The 21,440-nt window shown below is 42.8% G+C and overlaps 2 protein-coding genes across 3 annotated transcripts in view; one reads left to right on the top strand and one right to left on the bottom strand.

The window, feature by feature from the left end:
• Positions 1-11,666, top strand: part of LOC134289627 (NADH-cytochrome b5 reductase 2) — a 31,154-nt gene extending 19,488 nt beyond the window's left edge. For both annotated transcript variants that reach the window (XM_062855762.1, XM_062855763.1), the window contains 3 exons: positions 9,570-10,149; positions 10,544-10,641; positions 10,705-11,666. In XM_062855762.1, coding sequence (XP_062711746.1) covers positions 9,570-10,149; positions 10,544-10,641; positions 10,705-10,977 — 951 coding nt within the window. In that variant the 3' untranslated portion in view covers positions 10,978-11,666. The remainder of the gene's footprint in view (positions 1-9,569; positions 10,150-10,543; positions 10,642-10,704) is intronic.
• Positions 11,667-12,748: 1,082 nt separating this feature from the next.
• On the bottom strand, positions 12,749-13,746 carry LOC134291821 (uncharacterized). Its single transcript, XM_062860070.1, has 3 exons — positions 13,580-13,746; positions 13,371-13,511; positions 12,749-13,283 (listed from the first exon to the last, which is right to left on the bottom strand). Exons 1-3 carry the CDS (start codon positions 13,635-13,637, stop codon positions 12,985-12,987), a joined length of 498 nt encoding a protein of 165 aa, XP_062716054.1. The 5' UTR covers positions 13,638-13,746; the 3' UTR covers positions 12,749-12,984.
• Between the last annotated feature and the right edge of the window lie 7,694 nt (positions 13,747-21,440).

Genomic DNA, 21,440 nt, shown 5'->3' with positions numbered 1-21,440 from the left:
AAGGAAGTTTTCGGAGTTTCTCAAACTCACCTCTTGACAACACATAGTTACATAGTTTCATTCACAGTGCTCCAATAGATCACTGATTACACTTGTAGATGTGATGATCTAAGCTCCAAGGAATTTTCGGATACTACTATACAATCATAGAACTTAAGACTTTATAAAACATTGGTGAGTTCACCCTAGAAATGAGAGGCTACCGGCTTACTGGTGGACCGACCCGATTGCGGACCTACGCCGCGCCTGCCTACGTGATGGCCAAGACGAGAGGTGTAATGGCTCCTACAGAGCAATCTCCAGAGATGTTGGAGGGGGTTATAAAGGGGCTTTTGCCGCGTCATGATCCTAGTCCTTGGCCTCTTTTCGTAGGACAAGGGGCTGGCGATGAAGAGAGGGTCACCGATGTGGATAGCGGGGATAGCATAGTCCCTTAGTGTAGGTAAGGCCCCAGATCCGGCCTTAAAAGTAGCTATTGCAGAGGCTGCCGAGATGTTCAGGTCTGCTATGCAGAAATGCCTGGATGAGGGAGTTTCCCCAGAAGTATGGAAGTGGCGGAGCCTGGTTCTATTGCCAAAGGCGGGAAAACCACCCGGAGAGCCGTCGATATATACACCAATATGCTTGATCGACACGGCGGGGAAGGTGCTCGAAAAGATCATCCTCAATAGAATGTTGAGGTACTCCATTCCTGTCAGTTACAAAAACCGCCGGGAAAGCACTCGAGCGTAAGAGAAGGGGGATTCACTACTGTGCAGAAGTGTCTCTGGATGTAAGGAATTTGTTTAATAGCGCCAGCTGGCCAGCTATTGCCAATGCGCTCTTGGGGATACGTACAAGATTCTCGGAAGTTACTTCCTGAATCAAGTACTAGTTTACGATACAGAGGTGGGTCGGAAGTGCCTCCACATAACTTCAGGAGTCCCGCAAGGTTCCATCCTGGATCTGGTGTTATGGAATGTCATGTACGACGAGTACCCAGTGGAAGTGAAGATTGTCGGCTTTGTCGACGACATTACGCTCGAAGTCTACTGTGAGACGATCGAAGAAGTGGAGTTGACTACCACCCACTCGATCGGGGTTGTGGAGGCGTAGATGAGGTCCAGGAAACTGGAGTTGGCTCACCACAAAACTGAGGTGACGGTTGTGAACAACCAGAAGTCGGAGCAGCAAGCGGTGATCAGTTTAGGCGATTGCACTATCACGTCGAAGCAACTTGGGCGTGATGATCGACGATAAGCTTACTTTCGGTAGCCACGTTGATTACACCTGTAAAAGAGCCTCCACAGCTATTGCGGCACTGTCCCGGATGATGTCCAATAGCTCTGCGGTGTACACCAGTAAACGCAAGCTTCTGGCTAGTATTGATACGTCCATACTTAGGTATGACGGCCCGGCGTGGGGCACTGCACTGCGTCATCACTGGTATGGTGCCCATCGGGATCCTTATCAGGGTGGACATGGAGTGCTTCGAAATGTGCGGCATAAGAGGCATACGCAGGACTACCAGGATGGCCTCCGTGGTCAAATGGCAGCGTGCGTGGGACAGTTCCACCAAAGGAAGGTGGACCCATAAGTTGATTCCGAGGGTACATAGTTGGATTATCAGGCGCCATGGGGAAGTAACATTCCACCTGATACAGGTCCTTTTAAGCCATGGTTGATTCCGACAGTATCTACACCGTTTCGGGTATGCGGGTTCTGCAAAATGCCCTGTTTGTGCTGGTTTAGAGGAAACGGCGAAACACACTTTGTAAGTGCGGAGAGGACACTACTCCGGACAATCTTGTCCACAGAATGTGTACGGATGAGTTTGGCTGGAAGGCCGTTTCAACGCCTATCACCCACATCGTCTGAGAGCTACAGAGGATGTGGCGCGTGGACTCGAGGAATGGCTGTAGAATATCCAAAAGACGTCGTATTTTAGTTGGGTTCATGGCACAAATTTCCCAAATGGAGGAGAACGTGCCTCTAGAGCCGACCTACTGGGTCCAAATAACAAGTGATCTTTATTTATCTATCCACTCTTGTCATCTTCATTCGCAGCCTACTACATCTCTCCTTAACTTTAATTGAAATTTAAACAATGTTTGTAATGTCCGATTCTGTTAAACCTTGTTCCTGAATATTATAATGTGTAAGTGAATACATTTGCTCATTTATAAACAGTGTATAATAAATACAATAACTTGAACTTGTGTATCTTGACTTGACATATAAACTAATATAAACTTAACGTGATTGTATAACTTAGAATCAAAATATAAGATTATCTACAGCTGCTTCGTATACATTTTCCAATCGTGGGAGATGCGTCACTATAAGTAATTGCCCGATAATTAGCTGCATCCCTCAGGTTGAAATGGCGAACACGCATATCTAGTTGGGATAAAATTGTATATTAGAAAAGTTATTTTCAAAATCAAATTCAAGTCAATACTCAACCTTCTGTTTCGTTACATTTCCTCCTTTGATGATTAGATTGAATATCTTTTCTTACCTCAAATGATACTTCATACCACTCTGGGCCTCTCTTTAGAATGAAGTATCCGAACTTAACCTTCCAGGACGCGCGCTATCAAGCAACCGAAACTGCACCGCGCTCGCGCTGTATACGAAAAGCGAGGTTTTTTGGTAGTGTTGTACTTTTTACAACAGCGCGCGCGCTGGAGGGTTAAAATTTGGTATCTATAACTCCGATTGGTGATTAGACCTAAAATAATCATAGGATTAAATATTAAGAATTTGATATTATTACGTGCTCTCCTCGGTCCTTGTATTAAGAGAAAAGATGAAGTTGATCAAATAACTACCTTCGTCTTAGATAAGACAGCCAAATGGACTGAGACGGATCTCCTACATCTGGTCTTTTCTGTTGTAAACTGAGACTGTGTTTCGTTTGCAATTCCCTTTATCATAGATGGACTGAAGTCACACTTCCTTCATCTCATGATAGACTGGACTGCCAAATGGACTGAGACGGATCTCCTACATTTGGTCTTTTTGTTGCAGACTGAAACTTTATGTTTCCTCCGCATTTCCCTGTTCCATTCAATAATATGGACTGAAGCTTAGAACGCTTTCTACATCCTTTAGCGGCCTGTATATAATGCCAAATATACTAAGATTGTTCTTCTTCATTTGGTCTTAATTGGTGCCTTCATGACACCCTACGCAATAATGAGCTAGGATGTAAATCCCCTTCATTACATTTTTCTGAGCTACAAATAGACAAGTCTTCTATATCTGAATATAGAAACGGACTGTGACATTTCAACGTTATGTTTGCTGAATCAATTCCCAACCATCGCACAACAACATGACCATGACTAAATTTATTATAGCAATACACTTAATGCGACATAAGTTTGTTCCAATTTGAACAGAATATGATTATGACTCTACGCCGTGCATTTAAGTGTTTTAAACATTGCATTGCGATATTCGGAGGGTAACATCAATTTGATAAACACTTTTCAAATTGTTTCATCACTGTTGAACAACCAACATAAAACAGTTTTGATATTGTTTCAAGGTAATTGATTATTAATGAGTTAAACCATACCTGGTTTGCTAAAGACAAACATTTATGTCATTATTAGTGCAATTTGAGACAAATAATAATTACCGTGCTTTCTTTGTCATTTGTTTTACGCCTCTTTAATCAGACAATTCTCTCCACTAGTTCTGGCCGTATAAACTGGTAATTTTGGTCTGTTGAAGACCAAGGTCTGCTAAAATCTCCTCAATGCACTAGGACTGTGGACCAGGGATGGGAAAACTCACTTTCAAAGAGTTACACTCACTTTCTATTTTCTCAGCTCAGAAGCGTGTTATCAAGAAACAATGTATAGACGACTTTTGCCTTGTGGTTTTGTCTAAAACTTTGCCGAATAGAGTAGGGGTCGCACACAAATCCTAAAGTCGTGACAGAGCTGTGAATGTGACTCTCCACGAGGTGAGTGTAATTTACATTCACCTCGTGGAGAGTTGCCTTCGCAGTTCCCTCACGACTTCGGTATGCGTGTGCGACCTGTACTCTATTCGGCAAACTTTTAGACATAACCACAAGGCAAAAATCGTTCATACATCGTTTCTTGATTGCACGCTTCTGAGCTGAGAAAACTGCAAGTGAGTGTAACTCTTCCCAAGTGAGTGTTCCCATCCTTGCTGTGGACCCCTTCACTCTTTTTAAGGGTCTTCGAAAAGATAGGTTAAACTAAACTTCTGTATGGTTAAAGTAACGGCCTTCAACATTTTTTTTATATGTTCGATGAGCTTCCGGTCTAATAAACTGATACCCTCCTTTTTTTTAAATACTCTAGTATAGGACTAAATAGGTACCTTCAAAACATTTGCGAACTAATTTGGCCATATTTAAATTAAGACCACGATTCATTGTGCGAACTTAAGTGCGGACAAATAGTTGTCATTATTCAGTATTAAACTTCAGGCAGTCGCGCGGTTGGCCACCCCCACCAGACTTGGGTATACAGAAAGATGATATTTAAACTTATTGCAACAATTATTGCGGCGTTTTTATCTATTCATTCAATGTGATATTAAACGTATTGTAAACTGTTTATCTCTCAATTAGATTTTTCAGAAGATTTGGTGAAAATGTGTTTTCACCACTGCTACTTATTGTTACAATACCAAATGGTTCTGCCAAATCTATATCTATATATATAAAAATGAGTTTGAAGTCCCTTTGAGGCAACAAAACTCGAGAGCGGACGAACCGATCAGCATGACTCTTGCACGGTTCGGTTCGTATTCGTGGTGGCTGTGTTTATATGTACAAAAAGTTACAAAAATCAACCAGAAAAGTTAGTAAATTGATATAGTACTGATTTTTCATGAGCTGGGAAGGAAGTTAACACGATCGAAATGAAACCAATCTAGAGTGCGGTGATATTTTGAGCTCAACAGTTGTCAAACCACCACAACCGGGCAAGACATAGTTTGCCGGGCCAACTAGTAATTAATAAAATTTATTGAGAGTATCCGATTTAGCATATTTAGTGTTTGGATTCAAAATGTATTTCATAAAAATATAAAAACGGACTTCAAAGTATCTTTGCTATGCTACTCAAAAATATCAAACCATAAGTCTGTAAAGGAACCACAAACTTTTTTTTTCCGGGTTAAAAAAAAAACTCAATAAGTTTGAATCCTTAATACTTGATGTGTTTAGTGATCGTATCCCAATTTAAAATCCGTTTATCAAATTGTCGGAAAATTTTATCATATTCAAACTGATAGCAAAGGAAAGTAATCCTCATTAAAAATAATAGTTTGCTGGGAGATAAATTGTGTAAACTTATTTTTATTTCAACTCGATTATTATGCCTTCATACTGAAATCATATAAACTGTTAAAAATATCAGGACCAGAAGTATCAGACTTGAACAATTCCCCAGCTATTAACTGAGAGCTTCCTTTGTCAATGATCATTTTGCATTTGTATCGTGCGTCCGGCAAGACAATTCTTTATGTCTAAACAAAATCATAGAAATTTCCACTGCCAAAAGTACCCGGGTCGACCGGAACCTGTCACCCTCAGTTGTGGCTATATGGAACTAAACATGGAACCTGAATCCAAAGTGTTAAGCGAACCATGCTGTAAAACTTGCTGCAAAACTAATGGGGCACGTTCGGTGTAGTACTAGATTTGTAGTAATGAGCTGAATTTTAGTATGGTGAGAAGGTCAATTCTCCGTTTCTGCAATGAAATGGTACAAAAAGCGTGGGTATTATGATTCCTTGCCTAATTTGATGCTATTTGAGCAAAACTTTGGATAACTATGTTGTTTATGTTGCAAGAAATGGAGAAAACAACAACACTGTTGCCCAAAGTTTTGCTCAAACAGCATCAAATCAGCAAGGAATCATAATACCCACGCTTTTTGTACCATTTCATTGCAGAAACGGAGAATTGACCTTCTCACCATACAAAAATTCTGCTCATTACTACAAATCTAGTACTTCATCGATCTGTCCTATTGTCTTGATGCCACAACGTTTTGTGTTGCGTTACCGCAAAAGATCAATCAAATAAAACTGTAGTGTAACTGCTCCCAATTATCAGCATAACATATCTAACTAATAAAAGAAAACACCTTGATCCTTACATCATTTCAAGTTAATTCGGTTTAGAACGATTGTACCACTGCTAAAAGTGTTAACAAATGTAGATAAAACTAAAATTTGTGCCTTGCAATGTGAATAAATCATCCAATCACAGCATGCCTGTGTCTTCAAAAGCACTGACAAGCGAAAACCATCGTTTTCCTATGCACTTTTTCCCGATTAATGGACAGCTCATTACTGTACAATTACTTTTAAAATCCTAAAATAATTTTACCTTTCAGTAAAACGGAAAATCATTTCATCACTTACCCGTCATTCAAAAGAAACACAAATGATTTAATTGCTCGTCTTGGTTACCTTCATCTGCTTTTCTTTCGAAGGTCCGGACCATCCCTCCTAGCCAGTTTTGTAGATTGCTTACTTAGGGATCTCCAGTTAGCCTAGTGGTTAAGGCTACGGATCGCCAATTCAGAGACGGCGGGTTCGATTTCCGTTCCGGTCGGGAAAATTTTCTCGACTCCCTGGGCATCATTGTGCTTGCCTCTCAATATACTAATTCATGCAATGGCAGGCAAAGAAAGCCCTTCAATTAATAACTGTGAAAATGCTCAAAGAACACTAAGTTTAAGCAAGGCAGGTCAAGTCCCAGTGGGGACGTTGAGCCATATAGAAGAAGAAGACGAAGATTGCTTACTTCGTGTGATGGCGAACTTTAAAGTTAAACAATTATTCGATCGTAGAGTTCTGCGTAGTCCAAAGCGAGCTCGATTTCATGCCACAATACGATCTCTGAAGGACGTTTCAGGGGTTTTATTGGGTTCTCATGGGAGTTCCAGGGAGGTTTCAGAGGCCTTGAATTTCATGGCGCTTCGGATGGTTTCAGGGGTTTTTGAAGTGCTTTCCGGAGGTTGAAGCATTACAATGATTACAAGAAGGTTCCAGTAATTTCCAGGGATTTAAAGGTTTTAGGAGATTTCAGATGATTTCAGAACGTTTAAGGGGGCGTAGGTCGAAAGTGGTTTCCGGAGGTTTGAGGAAGCTTTCTAGGAGGTGATTCAGCAATATTTACAGGCGTACCAAGGCGTCTTAAGACGTTTCAGAAAATGTTAGGGGACTTTCAAGATAGTTTCAGAGAGGTTTCAAAGCGTTAAGGTGGTTCCCGGGAGTCCCTGTAATCTCTTGAAACTCTCTGGACACAGCTGAAGCCTCTGGAACGCCCATTAAACCTGCTGGAACCTCCTGGGACATATCTGAACTCAATTGAATCTTCCTGGAACACCTTTTGAACACTTCTGGAACATTCCGGAAACCTCCTGAGCAGAGTTGTGTTCTTTCAGGATGGGTAATGCCCAAAAACACTTACTCTGACTCTCATTTAAAATGACAAATCGAACCAAGCAAAGCCTCGTTCAAGGCAGTTTAAACAACATCCAGCATCAGCGGTCCGGGCTCAATTGGATAGCAGTCATCTATATCATCCAGCTGTGAGTGACATAATTCTGCGTCGGCTTGAATTGAGGCTGGTTATGTGGAGCCGTTTCTGCAGAGCGAAAGTCGTTTCAGTTTGGTGGAAGCCCCGTTCCCCAGTCTCAACCAGGGATTGGCGGCATGCACCGTGCGGTGCGAAAAAAGCGTGTGCTTCACACAATCGCAAGTGCTCGTCTCCCGTTTTGCCGAGAGACAAGAGACGTATGAGTGAGAGCTTTCGTAATTGCGCGAGAGACAATCGCAGCACTAGCTCTACGGCGCAGGGAGTAATGCACGGTGCTTGGACTGCGCTTGTCTCCAAACAGAAAAAATCAATTAATAAATTAATTTAAGAGTTTGTGTTTTCGTCAAAGTTGTTAAGCTTGTCAAGGGTTGACAAGTGATGGGTCGTTTGATTCGAAATTTTTCCAATCGTGCGTAGTATCAAGCCAAGTGCTAAGCACGGAGACAAGCACCGAGAGAGTGCATACGACAGAGCGTGAGAGCTCCAGCGCGCGGCAAAGTAAGCGAGCAACACACAACCGATTGCGCGTACTCGTCTCCTTCTAGTTTGTTGTGCTGTCTCGTAGCAGAGTGTGCGGCACGCAAAGAGTTTTGAGTCGCACCCTATCCCTGGTCTCAACCGTAGGAATGACAACTTTGTACATAAGTTGAAGAAGCCTTGTTAATTAAGGTACCACTAGTGCTAAAAAAGTAATCTTTTTGCAGCTTGTTGCATGGCAAGGTTTCGGCGTGTTCTTAAAACTAATTATAAATTATACAAATACATTGTACGATTTGGGGAACTTACGTATTCTCGGCAGTTTTGTTTTCTTCGTCATGGGGTTTTTTTGAAACCTGTTGGTCTCAGAATTGGCCTCAAATCCATCCCAACCAAGCTGAGTTATATGAAAATAAAAAAGAAAATCGGGTTAAGTACGGTTCCTTTGAATTCCACTAAGAATTTGCATCCTTTGACAGATACGTATTTCGACCTCAACTGTAAGGTCGTCTTCAGTGTCTTGTACTTGACTCGAGTCAAGTACAAGACACTGAAGACGACCTTACAGTTGAGGTCGAAATACGTATCTGTCAAAGGATGCAAATTCTTAGTGGAATTCAAAGGAACCGTACTTAACCCGATTTTCTTTTTATTTACAGATATTCCCCTAACAAGCCCAGGTTAATCATCATCATCATGAGTTATATGCCCAAATTTCAGGCAATTCGGCCCACAAAAACCCCCATGACGAAGAGAACAATCCTGCCGATAATACCCTTCGTCACCCTATATCATGTATCTAATTTTATTCTTTATAAGAGCAAGGTATATTTAGTCAAACTGCTTTCAATCGTGTAAGAGAAAAAAATACGAGTTAATACAGTGGTACAAATTCGTTTAAACGCACTTAATTTTTGAACGGTAAACTTTACTTGAAGGTTATCAGTGTTTTATTGGTATATATTTCGATAGACACTAACGTAGTATACTATCTGCACGAGTAACAAAAAAATCTTTTCAATTCGTTTTATTTTTATCAGGGAATAACTAAAATTCGTTTAAACGCACTTTTTTCGATTTTTCCATAATTGTTATTGGTAAATTATTTCACATTTTTGTATATCAATATGCATTTCTACAAGTACTAGTACTAGTGATAATTAGAGCGATATTATCATAATTTTTAATATGCAGCAACATAAAGAGAATGTTCTGAAAAGCATGTGCGTTTAAACGAATTTGTACCACTGTATAGGCCGAAACATTCAAATATGCCACCCGCACGCTAGTACAGTGAGAACATGACTTATTGGGAGGACGACAGGCAAATGCTTCAAACCTCAGTATATACAGATTACCGGTTGCGGTTCAATTAGTGCAATGATGGAATGGTTGCGGTTACTATAGTGTAGCGCCCTTGCATCCTACTGAACTTGCATATTATTTTACATGTAACTTTATCACAGCAAGATAGATTAAGGTGATTTCCTTTCTCTCCCCTCCACAGGTCGTCCCGGTGGCGGTCGGCGTTCTGGTGGTAGTCGCCGGCGCAGTCATTGCCAACTATCTGCTCAACAGTGGCAAGAAAGGCAAAAGCAAGTCCGGCCAAAAGGATGACTCCAGCAGCAAGAAGCCATCCGGCCAGCTGCGAACTCTTGTTGATCCGCAGGAGAAGTACATGCTGCCGCTGATCGAGAAGGAGGAAATCTCCCACGACACCCGTCGGTTCCGGTTCGGGCTTACCTCCGGTAAGCACGTTCTGGGACTTCCGGTCGGTCAGCATATTCACCTGTCGGCTACTATCAATGAAGAGCTGGTGATCCGTGCGTACACGCCGGTTTCGTGCGACGACGATCACGGCTTTGTGGATTTGGTCGTTAAGGTGTACAAGAAGGGGGTGCATCCGAAGTTCCCCGAAGGTGGCAAGATGTCCCAGTACCTGGAGAGCTTGGCAATTGGCGACAGGATTACGTTCCGTGGTCCGTCCGGACGGTTGCAGTACCTGGGCAATGGCAAGTTCTCGATCAAGAAGCTACGTAAGGACCCGGCGCAAATCTACCAAGCCGATAAGGTCAGCTTGATTGCTGGTGAGTACACGACGGGAGATAAGCGTTATCAGCGAATGCATGTTGGGTGATGATTATATTTTTGTGTAGCTGTGCGACTGACACAGACGTGAATGATTTGCATTAAGTAGGAAATCGGAGAGATCGGAGTAAAATGCGTCCAGCAAGGAAAGCATTCAGCCAAAAGCGTTAATCAGTCCATCAGAAGTCTTTTCGGAAATTTCTGTAGGAATCCTGTAGGGCACTTTTCTTTAAGAACTCATCCCGTAAATTGATTTAAAGTGTCTTTGGCAATTTTTCAAGAGATATCTTCGTCAATTGCTTTAAAAATTGTGATGTAAATTCCTTTAGAGATTCTACCAGTAATTTCCGGGAATTCTTTCCAAAAAACTTCATGAACCTATATTTATTCTAGGTGGTACTGGTATTACTCCCATGCTCCAATTGGTTCGCGAAGTCCTGAAGCACGCTGATACGGACAAGACCAAGCTCTCCATGATCTTTGCCAATCAGGTACATCTGAAATTCTTCGAACTCTCCACATATCAATCTAACTCTTATCCCATCTTATTTAAGACCGAAGATGACATCCTGCTGAAACCAGAACTGGACGACTTGGCCGCTCGCTATCCGGATCAGTTCAAACTGTGGTACACCCTGGACCGACCAAAACCCGAGTGGACCCAGGGCCAGGGCTTCATCAGCGCCGACATGATCAAGGAGCACCTGTTTGAACCGTCCGATAATACCCTGGTGCTGATGTGTGGACCCCCACCGATGGTCAACTACGCTTGCATTCCGGCACTGGAGAAGCTGGGCTACCAGATGGATCGTACCTTTGCGTACTAAGATATTCTCTGTCAGCGTTCAGCCGACACTTTGAAAAGACATCGTTCTCTAGGTTTAGTGCACTACTGGAAAGACTCAAACAAGCATAATAAGTATATTGCATTTCCATCTTGAAGGGAGGGGACTGCTTATGGTCTCTTCAACCAACCAACATCATCACCTAAACATAGAAAAGCTACTGACTATCATCGTTATTAATCCTCGTAGTCGTCGTCGTTCACGTCGTCATTAGGCGCTCAAGTGTCCTCAGCTCGCGTTGTTTGCCGTCGCCTGGCTTTAAAGTGTCGAAACTAACTGTTTACAGAGATATAGAGCCAATCCCAAGTCCATCAGGTTTCTTATAACTATCTGAGAGGTTTTAGGTTACTTCAGGGTTACGGAAGAAGCTACCCAGAGCAACACAAATGGAAATGGAATGCTTCAGCACACTTTTCCGTAGCGATTAATGTTAACCGGAAGGAGATTACAAGTTACTACAAGTACTATCAAAACTAGGGGGCCCAGTTATAGCTATAGGACCATTTTAACGTACGGAGGAGGTTACAATCAGAGAAGCGCTTGCTAGTGTTGCTATTCTATAGGCAGTGCAGTTATAGCCGTCTTGAAAAACATCGATATTTATGATAGAAGCCAAGTTACGAGATGTTGATGGATAACATTTCATTCTAATACAGTTGTAGTGTATTGAAGGGGGATGTTTTCGTTGTATCCGAAATCCTAGGGTCAAAGGTAATAGATATTCATCTGTTTTCATTCCGATCCAAATCTTGGAGTCACAACCACATGCCTCAAACCTGTCAACAACTGTTAGCCAGCTTCTATACTCCTCAACGGTTGCCGGCTGCAAAACTAAAAATCTCCGAAAACTCCGGAAGTTTTTTTTTTGTGGTTTAATTTTGTTTGGTAAGTGCACCAGCCACCATCTCTTCAGTTGAACAGTAGACCCAGCACTCTTTCGTCGCAGAATTGCTTCACAAATGATTCCCTGGTTTTGATGTGCTTCGATCTTCGAGTAGTTCTCTCTGATCCGACGTACTTAATATAGCTTTGGTTGTCCTCTGTTCTTTTCTTCTTCTTTATGGCTCGACATTCGCAATGGAAATTGGCCTGCCTCTCTTCAACTTAGTGTTCTTTTGAGCACTTTCACAGTTGAAGGGCTTCCTTTGTCTGCCATTGCATGAATTTGTACATTGTGTAGCAAGTATAATAATACGCTATGTCCAGAGATTCGAGTAAATTTTCCCAACTGGAACGGAAATTGAACCAGCCGTCTCCGGATTGGCGATCCAGAGCCTTAACCACTGGGCTACCTGGAGACCCCTCTGTTCTCTACAGGCTCATTCAGCGGTTCGCCAAAATCTTCGAACATTTTTCGAAGCCACATTGTCTCCTGACCTGCCTAGCTAAGAACAACGTACTCTGACTTCATTGAGGATATGATTACGCATTTCTGTAGACAACTTGTCCCGGATATTGCCGCTCCAATGTACAGGACACATTCCCGGATGTCTTGAAATCACCAGCCCAGTCTGCGTCGGAGAACCCAATCAGCTTTCCGGGCGGGTTGCCGTACTGCAGACGCCAGTGTTTCATCGCCTTCAAGTAATGGACCACACACTTGGCTACCGCATAGTCCTCCTTTCGTGATCTACTAACTAAATTCTGGCGAGGAATCGAAGCAATTAATACGAATAAAGAACCCGAACTGGATTATTCTGACTTTAAGTTAAATTTCTGAAACAGACTTCAAATTATTAATAGGAGTTTCGAAACAATTGATTAGAATCTTATTGTGTATTAAAATAAGACATTTTATTACTATGTCTTCACTTAAAATATTCGTTTTTTCGAACTTTGAGTTTTACCTGATATTCAGGAAGATAAAAAATAGTCGAGACGATGTTTTCAGAAGAGATTCTAACTACGATTCAATACTTTTTCGTTTTTCTGTATAAAATGGACGGAATGGTACCTGAACTCCTTTCACCGCTACCGATATACTCCCTCCTACATTGTCAATCGCCGAACCACCGCTCCCACAGCCATCACTGCAAGTGCCACCTTCCACGTTGATACTCCGCTCAATCCCACCGTTCCGTTGCATCGATGATCCAAAAAGCAAAAACAGAACGACGTCTGTGGGAAGTGGTCCCTCTTGACATCCAGTTCCTTGATGGAATTGTTCACATAATGGGCCAACTGTTCATCCTTGGCGGCCGGACGACAACCCTCGTACTTGTCCGCCGGAAGGTCCGTTCGGAAGCCCTTCAGTGCACTTAGACATTCGCGCGTAATGGTTTGCACCACTGAAAAGCCAAAACAACTCGTCAATCCATTCACCACCATAAAAAAATCCGGATTCCAATTGGAAGCTGCCACGTTCGTTCACTTACCGCCCTTCCTTTCGATCACCTTGACGCAGATGTCGTCATCCTCGGGGCAGGGATCGCCCAGGTAGCCGATTCCACGCCAGTTGAAATCCTCGCCGCATCCGGGTGTGGCCGACGTGCAGCGATAGCACCAAATGGCAGTACCTGTTGGTGCGAAGATATGAATGATCATTAAATCGATCTTGTACTCAATACTGAGTTAGTTGTTTTACTTCGTTCAAACGTAACCAGAAACACTAGCACAGTGAGAATCGATTTCAGGTGATTCATTTTGTAAGGCACTTGGGATTTTGGCTTAAAATTAGAAGTTAATTGATGCACTTAGCTCGCTACTGGAATGTAAACAACGCCCAACCCAAATTATGGAATAATACAAACTGCCAAAACACTGAACTCTGGTGACAAGTGGATTATTTTGACAGGTGCTGAGAATGAGTCATACTCGTTGCTATAAAATTTTGCGGTGCCATCTAGTCAAACAGATCTAAACACAATTTTATATGCAAACACGTTTCTGACGCTCTATATGATCCATGATCGGTTTTGCCCCTGCGCACACCAACACCAATAAAAGAGAGAGAGAGAACACACCGGTATCTGGTGGCGGTATTGATGTTTTGTTCAATAACAGCGGCAGAAAACTGCTTACAAAAACGAATTAGACTTTTTGACATGTTAGTTCAGTTTTATGGCAAGAGCGACACGGAAAGATCTAGAGAAAAGTTAAGCAAATTCTAAGTTATCAGTTCGGTTGAAAACAGGAGCTTTTGGCTCGTGGCCCCGAACCCAGTCTTGATCCGATGGCTGAATGAGTTTTCAATATTTTCCAAAATTTGTTAGAGTATTTGTGGTGCAATATTTTCAAATCGGTTTTCATATACAGTTTGAAGAAGAATTATACATAGATAAGGGAACCAACAATTATGGTCCACTGCAGGAATTTATGCTGGCCTGCTTACTCTCACACGAAATTTGACGTTTGAGCGGTGTCGGCACCGCTCAAACGTCAAATTTGCGGTGAGAGTAAGCAGGCCAGCATAAATTCGTGCAGTGGACCATTAAATTTTCGACTATGATTAATTTTTGGGTGAAGACTGAGATTATGTGATGATAAGCCCAATTTTCGACCAAAATAACATTTTATGTTTTTTTTCAGTTTTCAAGTTATTTTGTCTATGTTTCCCCAAGCAAACAGGTTTCAAGGGTACGGATATAAAATATGGATCCTCCTTTAAATTTTTATTTTTAATTCCGATCTGAATTCAACATTTTGTTCTACTTCTAAAAACTTTACCATTATATAGGTCATTTATACATTTTAAAATATTGGTTTTACATTTCTACAACTTTTCTTATACTATGTTAGTTTTGGGAACCGAAAGGAACGATGAAAGACAGGCAATCAACAAAACAGCCGGAAGACACAAAACCAAGAAACATATGTACCTACAATCAAACTCATACATCAACACGTCTTAATAACTAATAAATATGAATCATGTAGTTACATACCCCAAACTGAGACCTTAAAACACCTTTTTAACGGGGTTTTGATGATTACCTTGGATCTGGAGAATTTCATATAGTATGGTGGTAAAATTTAACATTGTTTCCTATCGTGGTTCATCCCATCGAATTGTTATGGGACTATTACCACTATAGGTGCAAAGGAGCAACAATTTAGGGGAAATAATTGTTTAAAAATCAACAAGAGAAGAATGCGAACCGACACCAATGGTGACGATCATAGTGACGAAAAGGGACTTGCGATTGGAAGCTCGGTACGTGGAACTGCAGATCTCTCAACTTCATCGGGAGCACCCGCATACTCGCCGATATACTGAAGGACCGCGGGTTCAGAATCGTAGCGCTGCAGGAGGTGTGTTGGACAGGATCTATGGTGCGAACATTTAGAGGTAATCATACCATCTACCAGAGTTGCGGCAACCACGTGAGCTGGGAACAGTTTTTATAGTGATGGGCGACATGCAGAGGCACGTGATCGCTTGGTGGCCGATCGATGAAAGAATGTGCAGGTTGAGGATCAAGGGCCGATTCTTCAACTTCAGCATAATAAACGTGCACAGCCCACACTCCGGAAGTACTGATGATGACAAGGACGCATTTTACGCGCAGCTCGAACGCGAGTACGACCGCTGCCCAAGCCACGACGTCAAGATCATCATAGGAGATTTGAACGCTCAGGTAGGCCAGGAGGAGGAATTCAGACCGACGATTGGTAAGTTTAGCGCCCACTAGCTGACGAACAAAAACGGCCTACGCCTCATCGACTTCGCCGCCTCCAAGAACATGGCCATTCGTAGCACCTTCTTCTAGCACAGCCTCCCGTTACACCTGGAGATCACCACAACAAACGGAATCGCAAATCGACCACGTTCTGATTGACGGACGGCACTTCTCCGACATTATCGATGTCAGAACCTATCGTGGCGCCAACATCGACTCCGACCACTATCTGGTGATGATCAAACTGCGCCCAAAACTCTCCGTTATCAACAATGTACGGTACCGGCGACCGCCACGGTACAACCTAGAGCGACTGAAGCAACCGGATGTCGCCTCAGCATACGTGCAGAATCTCGAGGCCGCGTTGCCAGACGAGGGCGAGCTCGATGAGGCCCCTCTAGAGGACTGCTGGAGTACAGTGAAAGCAGCCATCAACGACGCAGCCGAGAGCACCATCGGGTACGTGGAACGGAATCGACGGAACGAATGGTTCGACGAAGAGTGCAGAACGGTTTTGGAGGGGAAGAACGCAGTGAGGGCGGTAATGCTGCAGCAAGGGACTCGACAGAACGTGGAACGTTACAAACAGAAGCGGAAACAGCAGACCCGCCTCTTTCGGGAGAAAAAGCGCCGCCTGGAAGAAGCGGAGTGTGAAGAAATGGAACTGCTGTGCCGTTCCCAAGAAACACGGAAGTTCTATCAGAAGCTCAACGCATCCCGCAACGGCTTCGTGCCGCGAGCCGAAATATGCAAGGATAAAGACGGAGGCCTCTTGACGGACGGACGTGAGGTGATCGAAAGGTGGAAGCAGCACTTCGATCAGCACCTGAACGGCGTGGAGAACGTAGGCACGGGAGCACACGGCAACGGAAGAAACGACGACGCCAGTGCAGCGGAGGACGGAAATGAACCAACTCCCACGCTGAGGGAAGTTAAGGATGCCATTCATCAGCTCAAAACCAGCAAAGCAGCTGGTAAGGATGGTATCGCAGCTGAACTCATCAAGATGGGCCCAGAAAAGTTGGCCACCTGTCTGCATCGGCTCATAGTCAGGATCTGAGAAACCGAACAGCTACCGGAGGAGTGGAAGGAAGGGGTAATCTGCCCCATTCACAAGAAAGGCGACCATTTGGAATGTGAGAACTTCAGGGCGATCACTATTTTGAATGCTGCCTACAAAGTGCTATCCCAGATCATCTTCCGTCGTCTGTCACCTAAAACAAATGAGTTCGTGGGAAGTTATCAAGCCGGCTTCATCGACGGCCGGTCGACAACGAACCAGATCTTCACCGTACGGCAAATCCTCCAGAAATGCCGTGAATACCAGGTCCCAACGCATCACCTGTTCATCGACTTCAAAGCGGCATACGACAGTATCGACCGCGCAGAGCTATGGAGAATCATGGACGAAAACGGCTTTCCCGGGAAGCTGACTAGACTGATAAGAGCAACGATGGACGGTGTGCAGAACAGCGTAAGGATTTCGGGTGAACTATCCAGTTCATTCGTATCTCGCCGGGGACTGCGACAAGGGGACTGACTTTCATGTCTACTCTTCAACATCGCGCTGGAAGGTGTGATGCGACGAGCCGGGCTCAACAGCCGGGGAACGATTTTCACAAAATCCGGTCAATTTGTGTGCTTTGCGGACGACATGGACATTATCGCTAGAACATTTGGAACGGTGGCAGAACTGTACACCCGCCTGAAACGCGAAGCAGCAAAGGTCGGACTGGTGGTGAATGCCTCAAAAACAAAGTACATGCTGGTAGGCGGAACCGAAAACGACCGGATCCGTCTGGGTAGTAATGTTACGATAGACGGGGATACTTTCGAGGTGGTGGAGAAATTCGTCTACCTCGGATCCTTACTGACGGCTGACAACAACGTGAGCCGTGAAATTCGGAGGCGTTTCATCAGCGGAAGCCCTACTACGGGCTGCAGAAGAAACTGCGGTCGAAAAAGATTCACCCACGCATCAAATGCACCATGTACAAAACGCTAATAAGACCGGTAGTCCTCTACGGGCACGAGACATGGACCATGCTCGAGGAGGACCTGCAAGCACTCGAGTTTTCGAGCGACGCGTGCTAAGGACGATCTTCGGCGGTGTGCAGGAGAACGGTGTGTGGCGGAGAAGAATGAACCACGAGCTCGCTGCACTTTACGGCGAACCCAGCATCCAGAAGGTGGCCAAAGCAAGAATGCCGGACAACAACCCTGCAAAGCTGGTGTTTGTAACTGATCCGGTTGGCACAAAAAGGCGTGGAGCGCAGAGAGCACGATGGGCGGACCACGTGGGGCGTGACCTGGCGAGCATTGGGCGCGACCGAGGATGGAGAACGGCAGCCACAAGCTGAGTATTGTGTCGTACTATTGTTGATTATGTCTTGTCTTAAATGTGATGTTGAACAAATAAATGTATGTATGTACAAATTTCAATCGCAATGCGGAATACGGGGACGCAATCAATCGGTTCTAAATTTTACACAGTGGTTTTGAACGCTAATATAGATTGCGAAAGCTTTATTCCGGGTTGATGCGACCAAATTTTAATTTTCCTTATACAACTCTGTTGTATACTCTACTATCTATAATCAATCATAGGTGGTATCTGCACAGATTCGGACATAGCCTGCCCGCATGTCCAGAATGCGCAGACTGCGACGAGACTGCGGAGCATTATGCTCTTCAAATGCCCACGCTTCATGGAGCAAAGGAGATATGCCGTAGAGATATCACTCCTGACAACATTGTTGAAAGGATGTGAACGGGGGCGTACAAGTGGGATTCCGTTACTTTCACAGTCTTGAACTATGTATAGTGAAAATGGCGGGCCGACCAACATCAACTTGAGTTGGCCCCTATCTCCATGGAACTTGAATTCCAACGGGTAGTCTCAAGTACTAGTCAGGACCCAAGCTTCCAGGGGAAAGAGGACAACATTAGGTGGTAGCTGGAGAATGAGTTTTTAGTGGGTTGAAACCCACATAACCCGAGAAACCACCCTTTGGGTATCTGATCAGCAGAATCTCTCATTCTATAAAAAAAGTCCTCAGCAAAGTGATTCTAACCAGATATCAGGGATAGACAAAATGATCGGGACAGGCAAAATTTTACCTCCTCAAAAAATGTTCAAATAGCTGTAACTTTTCGAAAAGTGCATCAAATTTACTCAGATTTTTACTGTAAGTGGATCAGTGGACAAAATTTGGAAAAGATCGGGCTATTCTGCACGAAGTTATAAAGATTCTAGAAAAAGGTATATTTATCCGATAGCCAACTTTGAGCTGTTATATTTCCAGATTCAATGAACCGAATGCAATGAAATTTTGACCATTTACGACTAATATAAAGAGCTCCGAAAAACGTTTGACTCAATTTGAAATTATAACAAGAGAAAAAGTTATATCGATTTCATTTATTTTATGATTTTTTAGTTAATTGGTCTATTTTTAATATGCATCCTATTACTTTTTCAGTGAATTGCCGGCTATGTTGTTACTTTTCTCCAAAACATATTTATATTCAAGACAGTTAGAAGGAATATAAATGAATTTTAATTAGCATCTTGAATTTTGAAACGATGTTGAAATTTAAGTAAATTTGGTGTTTTATTAGAAAAATAATCTAATCGTTATAATTTTCATCCGTGTTAAGAATTTTAAGTTAAGTCAAAAGTTTTTCAAAGCTCATTATATAAGTCATAAATTATCAAAATTTCATTGCATTCGGTTCATTGAATCCGGAGATATAACAGCTCAAAGTTGGCTATCGGATAAATATACCTTTTTCTAGAATCTTTATAACTTCGTGCAGAATAGCCCGATTTTTTTTTTCGAATTTTGTCCACTGCTACACAACTAGTTGATCCACTTACAGTAAAAATTTGAGAATATTTGATGCACTTTTAGAAAAGTTACAGCTATTTGAATATTTTTTGAGAAGGGAAAATTTTGCCTGTCCCGATCATTTTATCTATCCCCTGTAGGAGAAGATTGACGCAACTATCCGACGACGGCAGCACGCAGGATTCCATACCGGACGACCCTATGTGGACCATACTGTTACGCTCTGTATCATCTTGGAGCAAATCATTGAATTACAAGAATCTCTCTTCCTGGTGTTCATTGATTACGAAAAACCTTTAGACCGTCTCAATCACGAAAACATGCGGGGAGCCCTCAGCAGAGATGGAAAAACTCTCATCGTGAATCAACTCGCGAGTGTAAAAGCAACAAACGGTTTACTCACGGTGCCGAGAGTAAGCCATGTGTGAGTTTATTCGCACCCGCTTGCTTCACGAGTATGAAGCAAAACAAAAACAAAAACACTCATGAATTTTTATTCCCGAAGAACAAGTGGAGATGCGGGAATTGCATTTTAGTGCGATTTAAATAGCAAAACAAGTAATTATCCATCAGATAGTAGTGTTTTGTGCTTTATTGTTCCTGAAAAGTTAATCTGTCGGCCGTGTAAATTCGTTTTTTCACAAAAATGAAAAATGTTCAGAGCTGCTTCGCGAATCAATCACGAGTGCGACCAGCTTCGTTAGCTCGCGAGTGAAGGAAGTGCGAATATATTCTGGCTTCTGTTGTTCACGAGTAGGATAGCTTTGCGTTTGTGTCTACTCAGCTGCATTCCTCACTGTTTTCCATCACTGGCCCTCAGGCCCAAGGATGTCCCTGAGAAATTCATCGGGTTTTTTGTCCGATCCCATCTGGGTCGTTGCTGGAGTGAGGCAAGGATGTATACTATCACCGCTACTGTTCCTCATCGTAATCGACGAGATCCTGGTAGGCAGAGATGTCCATTAGGGCAGTTCAGACTTCAAACATGTTGAAAATTTAAAGCTCCCATTTGTTCATTACAATCCTTGGTGCAAAACTAGAGTCCTGTCAAATTTTCAGCCATTTCGGTGGTGATTTGATGGTGGCCCAATAGCAAAATAGGTTTATACGGGAATTACGGTTTCCTAGCCGTAACCACTACTCCAACTAGACAGGATGACACACTTCACAATCACAGCACAAAAAGGAAACATCAACGACAAATCAATCCGGTGTCAATTGAAAAACGCCAATGGCAAAAACGCATTAAGCGAACCCATATAGGTAGTAATGTAAGCTAATTTACAACATTTGAATAATATCACCCTTATTAAGCCTCAAATTTGAGACTGAAGGTGAAGGTTGCTCGAGATCATAATAATAAGCTTGGCTCCCGCTCTAATACCCCAGACCGACATGTGATACGAGTGTGATTCCTGTACAACGGTACGCAGTGTCAAGAAAATTCTGACAAGACTGACTTGAACTGAAAGAATTTTCAGTATGGCACTCATTTCAAGCGCAATTCAGGCCAAACATGTCTAAAGGTCCTATCTGCAGAAGAGAGGCTCTCTTTGGTTTCCCTCTCTTTGGTTAATATCTCAGCTGTTTATTTGTATTATGGTTGTCTCCTTGCATTGAACGATGGTCAAAACAATCGTCTTTTGATTTGTACTGCAAAAATAGTAGAAAAGTATACCATTACATTGCAATAATTGAAAGAGAAAGTGAACAAAGAGAGCCTCTCAAATGCAGATAGGACCTATTGGAATGTTTGGCCTGAATTGTACAGTGATGTTTGTATCACATGTGTGTCATAAGTATAATAACTCTCTCAACCGTTGAAAACTACCGTGTTATGGGGTGACATTAATTGATGTAATTTCAACTCAGCGAACGATTGTTCTGTTATCTATTGAAATCACATTGGCAGTATGTTATTTAAAATAGTTAAAAAGATCAACAAAACAACAGCCTTGTTTCGTGATAAACATGA

The sequence above is a fragment of the Aedes albopictus genome, chromosome 3 (assembly GCF_035046485.1).
Source record: "Aedes albopictus strain Foshan chromosome 3, AalbF5, whole genome shotgun sequence".
NCBI lineage: Eukaryota > Metazoa > Arthropoda > Insecta > Diptera > Culicidae > Aedes > Aedes albopictus.
This window is presented reverse-complemented; position numbering and strand designations above follow the sequence as displayed.